Source organism: Pristis pectinata, chromosome 10 (assembly GCF_009764475.1).
Source record: "Pristis pectinata isolate sPriPec2 chromosome 10, sPriPec2.1.pri, whole genome shotgun sequence".
Taxonomy (NCBI): domain Eukaryota; kingdom Metazoa; phylum Chordata; class Chondrichthyes; order Rhinopristiformes; family Pristidae; genus Pristis; species Pristis pectinata.
Window position 1 is genome coordinate 13,040,583 of NC_067414.1, and position 9,078 is coordinate 13,049,660.

Below are 9,078 nucleotides of genomic sequence, written 5' to 3' on the forward strand. Positions count from 1 at the left end.
TACTAAATCTTTCCCCTCTCACCTTAAAGCTATGCCCCCTAGTTCTTGATTCCCCACTCTGGGAAGACTGAGTACATTCACCCTCATGATTTTATACACCTCTATAAGGTCACCTGCTGTTCTCTGACTCTTTGCACCTATCACCTGCCAGCTTGTGCTCCTCCCGCTTCCCCTATCCCAACTTTTTTATTCTGGCTTCCGCCCTCTTCCTTTCCAGTCCTGATGAACGGTCTCGACCCTTTCCCTCCATAGATGCTGCCTGACCTGCTGAGTTCCTCCAGCATTTTGTGTGTGTTACCTCTCAGTGTCCTACGCTCCAAGGAAAAAAGTCCTAGCCTGTCCAACCTCTCCCTATAACTTAGTCCCTCGTCTTGGCAATATCCTTTTATCTTTTCTGCACTTCTTCCAGTTTAATAACATCTTTCCTATAGCACAGTGACCAAAACTGAACAAAATACTCCAAGTGCTGCCTCACCAGCATCTTGTACAACTGCACCATAACCTCCCAACTTCTGTACTCAATGCCCTGACTGATTAAGGCCAACATGCCAAAAGCCTTCTTTACCAACCTGTCTAGCTGTGACTCCACTTTCAGGGAACCATATACCTGAACTCCAAGGTCCCTCTGTCCTACAACACTGCCCAGGGCCCTACTGTTCACTGTGAAAGTCCTATCTTGATTTAACTTTCCAAAACACACTTCGCACTTCTCTGAATTTAACTCCATCTACCCACTTACACAGCTAACCAAGATCCCCCTGCAATTTTTGATAACCTTATTCATTGTAAACAATACCACCTATTTTAGTGTCATTATGATTGTGAAGAACTTCAATACCTATAATGTGGTGAGGATGTGGAATTTGCTATTACAAGAAGTGGTTGAAAAGAAAAAGCTAGATGCAAGTACTTGAGGGAAAAGGGAATAAAGCCACGAGAATTAGAAAAGACGGGAATCTCACATGGAATACAGAGGCCAGCAGGGACTGATTGGAGTTTAAGACTCCAATCTGTGCTATGTAAAAATATCTTTTGGGGGAAGAATGTTAAGTAAGTACTGGAAGTGACATAATTATTAAATTTAAAGAAATAGACAAAAGTATTGGGGGAATAGTTAAATATTGGAAATAACAATGTCAATGAGATAGAAAAGGGAACTAGCCTAGCTAAATCAGGCAAAACATTTAAGAAATGAAATAAATGATGACCTGGAAACAGGTAGGATACAAAGCAGACATATTCTCCTAAAGTGATGCAGCAAAAGCCTTAGATTTGTTCAGAAATTAAAGGAACACAGTGGAAAAAGGAAGCAAAAAAAACTTACAAAAGCCAAATAAATGTGGTTGGAGATAGAATAAAAGATAAAAAATGAAGAGCATAATGGGGGATTTCTGAAAATGGGGACAACCTTAAGGTGAGAGTCAGGCCATTTGGGAGTGAAAAAAGGAAGCATTCTTTCCTCAGAAATGCTTTGTGAGTTCTGTAGAAATATGTAATTCTTATCCCTGTGGACGCTGATATCAAGCTAAGTTTTCAAGACTGAGACTGCTGTAGCATTACATCCAGGTAAATGGGATTAAGATACAGGTTTGGCATTCTCTAACTGAATGGCCTCCTCTTACTTGAAAGTCATTGGATTACTTGTGTTCCACTAGGTTTTATAATTTTTGAACTAACAATGATGTCTAGCTCAAAGATCATTATGAGTATTTTTTAAAATTCCTTTATTAACTCTACAGCAGAGTCAATGCACAGGGTGTTTAGATAGGAACTCAACAACCTACAGCTCCATTTAATAATAAACCCAAGTTAACAAATTTATAGGCATGGGACAGATACCCTCTTAGTTCTATCAAAATTTGTTACCTACCTAAACAGATTCCAAGTCCCTTAAATTTTCAATATATTTCCCCTGGTCAGTAACACAACACACCCAGTGTACTAAAGAAACTATTTTAAATATGCTCACTTCTGGACTAATTCCAATAATCAGATAATGTACGTTACATGCCCAAAAAATAGATATCCAAATCTCATAACAATAGGACTCATCCTAGTGTACAAGATACCACAATCTAACAACAGAACTAGGTCCACCTTCCACCCTTTTTCAGAAGGTTAGATTAGTTAGTACTGTTGGGAAGACAAATGTTTTATCACATGACATGGATGAAATAAGTCACTTCCTCTCACTCCTGCAACATCACAAAACATACACGATAGGATAAACTCTGCTTTAGGGTAATTTCATTTACGAGGCAACAATGGCTGAATAATCCAACAAAATTTTTCTTATAACCCACAGTTATTAATATCTCAACTGATAGCATCTACCATTACCTACACCTTACAGTCACATCATTCTTTCCAGAAAAGGATTAAGACAAGGGCAGACATCACTCAGTTCTATCAGATTGACTTCTTCAAAAATATCATTTACAGGATACGGGCATTACTGGAAAGGTCAACATTTAATACTCATCGCTTTTGAAGATGATGGTGTGAAATAGATTTCTTGAACCTCCACAGCCCTGGAGATTAGATATCAAGGATTTTGATCCAACAATGAAAGATCAATGATGTATTTCCAAGTGGCCTGCCCACCCACTAATGTTACCATCTTGAATGAGACCTACTTCTCAAATCAGAGGGGGACACAAGAAACTGCAGATGCGAGAGATGTCAACTATCCCTCTGCCTCCACAGATACTGCCTGACCCACTGAGTTCCTCCAGCAATTTGTTTTTTGTTCCACTTTGCAAGTCAGCCAGATTTGAAAGCTCACAGTTACTTCACTTTCCATTCAGCCATTCCCCTCCCCAATGTTTGAAAACACATTCAAGCACTATATGCATAAATGGGTCCACTCAATGACTTCACTTTATCCCAGAAGCTGCAATAACAAAATCATAATTGAACCTAAATCCTTACAAAGATTAAAAACAGATAAAATAATCTACTCAATTTTGTGCATACCAACTGAACAAACTGCCAATTATAACAAAGACCAACGCATTATTCTGGATCCTGGTTAAACATGCATTCAGGATGTTCCATTGTAATAAACAGATTGTACACTGAATAAGGCTCTGGCTATTAAAGAAACTATTTTAAACAATGCTTTCATAATGCCAGATAAAAATAACAGCACACCATTTATGGTCAAACACAACACAATATAAATCAGAACTATGGGTAAAATAAATTATATAGCAGACTTAATAACTCCAATTAAATCATCAACTTATAAGCACAATCATTATTAAAACCTCCTTGGAATGGCTGCTTGCACTTTGAATTGTAACAAATGCCTTTTTTGTTGTGGAATGTTATCAGTTTCCAAACATGCACCCAATGACACTCCCTGGTGTAAATGACCTTATTTCACCAACAAAAGCCTTTCATAGGTTTCTGGATGCAAATCAAATTAATTTGTAGAAGTATCACTGCAACTCCTCATAAAAGCAAAAGAGAGTTGGAAAGTCTACTCGTACTTTACTTTCCCAAGACCCAGATTTCACTAAACCACACCATAAAATCACCTATGTAAGCAGAAAGCAGATCACAGAAGGTCAATAGCATGGAAGGAAGTCATTTGGCCAACTGAGTCTGTACCATCTGGTAGTACAGCTGGTTGCATTCCTCTGCCCTCTCTCCACAGAACTGCCACTTCTTTTCTCTCAGATACTTAACAGTTCCCTTTTTAATACTACAATTTCTCTGAGCAACTGTTGTGTAAGATAGTTCTATCCTCCTGTCATTTGGTTCTTTTGCCAATCACTTTAATTCTACGTCCCCTGGTTCTTGACCTTCTTTCAATGGGAAAAGCATCTGTCTACACCCCCACCCATGATTTTAAATATCTCCAACATGCCCTTTTGAAACCCCCTCTGCTCTAAGAACAGCCTCAGCTTCTCCAGTCTATACATGTAGGCAAAGGTTTTCATACCTGAAATTATTTTAGTAAGTCTCTTCTGCAGTCTCCAAATTCTTTCCAAAGTGTAAGCCCAGAACTGGGCACAATATTCATGAAGGTTGAATCAGGAACAATTTTCATCATTTTCACTTTGACAAGAAGGGCCATGGAAGAAACTTATTTAAGAGTGCAGCATTGACTGCTTTCTCAGTTTACTTTGTTTGATGTTCTTCCAAATTCCAATAGACCCTTAAGGTATGTTCAATTGATAGGAAAGGGATTCTGATACAACAAAATCTTTCTTTAAATTTGATGCCAACAAAAACAGACATGCATGGTGCTAAAAGGTTTCTATTAGAATTCAGTTATTTGCAGGAATAACAATGCAGGTTAAAGTGGTTCACCTAACGCTAATGCTCTTTCAGATTACCAACATCTTGTACTCTGCATTTGCAAATCATAAACATTAAGTCACATTTTGCTGGAATGAGTCTAAATAGGTCTTTCAAAAAATTTGAAATTTTTTGCAGCTTAACGTGCTGGAAATGTGACTTGATGAAGGGCGATGGGGCATTGAAGATCTTACTGAAGTTTAAGACCCTACATCTCTGACAGAAGAGAGTGAATTAAAGTCAAATCAGCTAAAGAAAGAAGTTAAAAGTTATAAAGAAAGGAAACGTAAAGCAAAATGTAATTTTTTAAATGTCTGGAAACAATTAACTAAATGCAGAAATGATAGTGAACTGTTTAAAACTGTTCCTGTCCTGGCCAGAGAAATTAATTGCAAATCCAGCCAATCCTTTACAACAACAGTATGGCTAGGTAAAGATGCTATCTTAAAAACAACTGGTGAAAGCACAGAAAATCAACAAGATTCACAACTGATGTCATGCAACTTAATAGAGAATATGCATATTAATAATGCACGCATTGTTACCATATTATTATTTTCCCTCAATTTGGCTTATTATAATGTCAGCTTAACATGGAAATTGACAATCTACTGTATAAGTAATTGCAATATAGTTTGCAAAGCCTGAGGATTGAATCCACGTTACACTTAAATACCTCTCACCTCATCAAAACCTGCAGTCACCAAGTCCTGTAACATCTGTTTGTTTACATCAGCAGATCCACGACCTGATGAACTGTACTCATTTGAAAATGGCAGCAAAGAATTTCGGATCTCCTGTAAGGCTTTTTGGTAAGTCACAACTTTAAGAGCATTCCGTCCTTGTTGTCTTGAATCTTCTGTGCTCAATTTCATCATACTTTGATCAGTGCTTCCAGCATCTCCCGATGGTTTAGGCAAATGTCTGAGACTTTCCCGGATTTCCTGCAACATCTGCCGGCTACTCCCAGAAAAGTTGCTGGCAGGGAATGTTTTTGGTCTCATTTGTCTATGTCCATCAAGCTTATCCACCCTCTTCATGAACGCGTCAAATAAAACCAACCAGCCTTAGCTCATTTACATAAGCTGAAATTTCAGCAGGTTACAGAAGGTTGACTTGTGTGTTAGATCCAAGAATATTAGTTACAAGTACTGTTCTGCTCATCTGTGTTTTGACAAAATCCAGTAATCTGGAAGTAAAGAAAACACATAATGAAAACAACCCCTAATATAAGATTCACCATATCATACAGTAACTACTTGAGTTATAGGGTCAATAACGGAAAATTTGGAAGTTCAAATCTCACTTCTATCACAATTAATAAATATTACAACTCTGAAATGCCAGCAAATTCTTCATTCTTCTTGCAAAGTTTCTCCTCTTTGGAAGCATGTTAATGGGTTACCTGCGTGTCACACTATCTTAAATGGTGGTGTGTGGGGATTGGGGTGCAATTATTTGCATACGTTCATATTTTCCAACAGGGGTAATTGTACCACAACCAACAACAATTACTTATTTTAGCATATGTAACCCAAAGTCTAAGGACTGTTACACTATATTCTGCAGTTTTACCTTGTACTGACTCAATACACTCTGTAATGAATTGATCTGTATGAACGGTATGCCAGATAAGTTTTTCCACTGTACCTCAGTACAACTGACAATAATAAACTAATTCCAATATGAAGACTGCTTCTTCTCTCCAGGATCAACTAATGAAATCTAAGTCAAAGAATTCAATCCAGAACATACTTGACTGCAGGGTTCAGTACTAAACCAGTGAACCAGCAAAAAAAAAGTTCTATGATAGAAAACTCACTGTTTGCAGCAGTTCAACATAGTAATGCACTGAAAGGTAGAATTAGGTCAAAGGAATTGAAACTCTTTTCTGCAAACAGCAATTTATGTTATGTCAATTGGTGACAATAAATTGGAGATGGATATTTGTTAACCATTGAGTTAAGGGATGTGGGCCAAAGGCAGTAACATGGAGTTGAATCGAAGTTCAGCCATGAATGTTGGAACAAGCTGGAAGTTTTAAAGAATCTATTTCTGTCCCTATCATAAGTATTTTCTGGACTGATTTAATGCACCAACCTTATAAATTAATGAAATTAAAAATCTTGATTTAGTATCAGTGATGATCATGAAATTATCAGAATGTCATAAAAATCCATCCGATTGACTAATGTCCTTTATGGAAGAAAAACTGGGCTTTGTGACTTGAGACACAGTGATGTGATTCATATGAGCCTTCTAAGATAGTCCAGCAGGTTACTCGGTTCAAGGACAATTATGAACAGGCAATAAATGTTAGCTGTGCCAGTGAGGCCTACATACAGTGAATAAATATTAAGAAATGTAGACTTCCTATTAACAAAGCATCTCCAGCACATGGTCAGCTCCATCCCTAATGGGAAATAACAAAGGTTTAAGAACTGGCTTAGAGGAAGGTAAGCCTTGGATGAGTAAACAAAATTATTTCATCAGGCTCCCCAAAATTTAATAGTTCACTCAAGCAATATCTTGAATATAATGGAAACTTACCTGCCAACACACTGACATGAAATAAAAAGTTTCCCCATTGCTCTCCACATTACCCAGGAAACAAATTTCACTTCCTTCTCATTTACATGTTTTCTCACTGACTATCTTCAAGATATTTTGTATTATAATATTTTAAAAAAATACCATAAGACATTTGCGATTTCCACTTTCAACATGCAGTGAGGTGTGGATTAATACCCAATTGTTAATCCTAATCTAGTCATCAAAAGAAATAGAAATAAAAGTTAAGAAAATATAAGTGTTCTTGAATTATAAACCATATAAGATCAAACAGATACAATGCAAAACAAAATATCCACACAACTGCTCACTTGAGATGTTTATTGGAAAGATTTGGAAAACAAAATTCAAAAGGTTTAAGGCTAGTATTACAACATTAAACAGTCAGACTAAATTTGTTTAGTATGGGGGAGCCTCAGTTATATGTTCAGTAGGGCAGCTGAGATTGTTCACGCTTCTGAGAAAGTGAAGGGGACGTGTAATGGAGGTGTGCATAATTATGGAAGGTGTTCATAGCACAAGAGAAAAGATTTCAGTGATACGAGTTTCCACAAAGAGAGAACACAAACTTAAAGCAAGTGGCAAAATGACCAGCGGTAGAGATAGAATTACACAATTGTGATCTGGAATGCACTGCTTCAAAGGGTAGCGGAAGTAATCTCAACAGTAATTTACAAAAGGGAGCTGGATGAATACTCGAAAAGGAAGCACTAGGCGGGTTACGCGAAGGGGAGTAGAACTAATACGAAGGCTTTTTAAGAGTTGACATAGAAACAACGGGCCGAGTGGCCTCCCCGTACACTCAGGACTCAAGTCCGCAGCAGCAGCCGCTCGGCAGTTCGAAGGGGCCAGTGCAACCCTTCGCATGGCTCACTGACGAGCAGTGTCCCTCCGATACCCCAGCCAGCCACCCGGCCGATTAGAGTGGAGCCCGCTGCGGACACCACTGCCCGGTCCCGCAGCGTCCATGACCTCCGGACCTCACCCCGCGGGCTCCGGGCCCGCAGCGTCCGTGACATCCGGACCTCACCCCGCGGGCTCCGGGCCCCACTCCCCGGGCCCGCAGCGTCCATGACCTCCGGACCTCACCCCGCAGGCTCCGGGCCCTACTCCCCGAGCCCAGGCCCCACTCCCCGGGCTCCGGACCCCACTCCCCGGGCTCCGGTCCCTCCCTGCCCGGGATCCCTCACCCAGCCCCCTCGGCCATTTTGGCCTCTGTTCTTCTTGCCAACTCATCGCGCCGCAAGCCTCCGACGCTGGGTCGGCGCGGCAGTGCACCCTCCCCCGCCCTCCGCCGGCTGAAGGGCGGCGGGTGGGGGCCCCGCTGCTCACGGCCTCTCCTCTCCCTCCGCCGCCGCCGCTCCCCCTCCACTTACCCTCAGTCCAACGGTCCCCGCAATGGCCGCTTCGTGTCTCTCCGCGGCGGACGCTCCTCTCGCGAGACCAGACGGCCGAGCGGGACGAGGACTCGACAGGCTCGTCACACGATGGCGCCCCCGTCAGGCCGGGAGGAGTTACAACGTCTCCAGACTCCGCTTCAAGTACCCTAACTCTGGCTGGTGTGTATTTATCCCAGTCCATTCAGAATACATGTCTGGTTAAATGTGTGCTTATACATCTACTTATAGTGCTGAATGCAGACCATTAATGAGAGAATGTCCTCCATCCTTAAACAGCGTCGACATTAATTTACTCAAGGTCTGCAGCAATGAAATTACCCTCAATCTGACATTTATTCCCAATTGACAAATTGTTATCATATTACTGTTTCTGCATAAGAGAATTTTTGCATTTTAGCTGACCTTAGGACATATGCTCCATCTACAAAAACTTCCATTAAAGGACCTTTACCAATTCACAGGCAAAGCCGGGAAGTACATTGCCGCCAGTTAATCCGGCCATTTTTCACTCCTCAGCAAGACTGTGGCCCAGCAGGTCCCAAAATAGCACCTCTAACAATGTGTAATTCATAACATATTCCAATATTCCCAAACTGTTGTTAAAAAAATGCTACCTACATCATAATTTGCTGAGGCCCATTCACTTTGTACCTCATGCCTACGTTTAGGCCAAAACACCCATTTTAAAAACTACATCCTTGCAATCACAGCCCTTCCCATTGTCACTTTTCCCTATCTCTGACCTCCCCCAGAATGCAAACCCACAGACCTCTCCTGCCATCCCCGGCTTTATGCATCA

General features: G+C 40.5%; 1 protein-coding gene across 1 annotated transcript in view; it reads right to left on the minus strand.

The window, feature by feature from the left end:
• Positions 1-8,318, minus strand: part of lats1 (large tumor suppressor kinase 1) — a 29,569-nt gene extending 21,251 nt beyond the window's left edge. Inside the window, 2 exon segments of the mRNA XM_052025403.1 lie at positions 4,992-5,497; positions 8,256-8,318. Coding sequence (XP_051881363.1) covers positions 4,992-5,348 — 357 coding nt within the window. The 5' untranslated portion in view covers positions 5,349-5,497; positions 8,256-8,318.
• Positions 8,319-9,078: the final 760 nt, after the last annotated feature.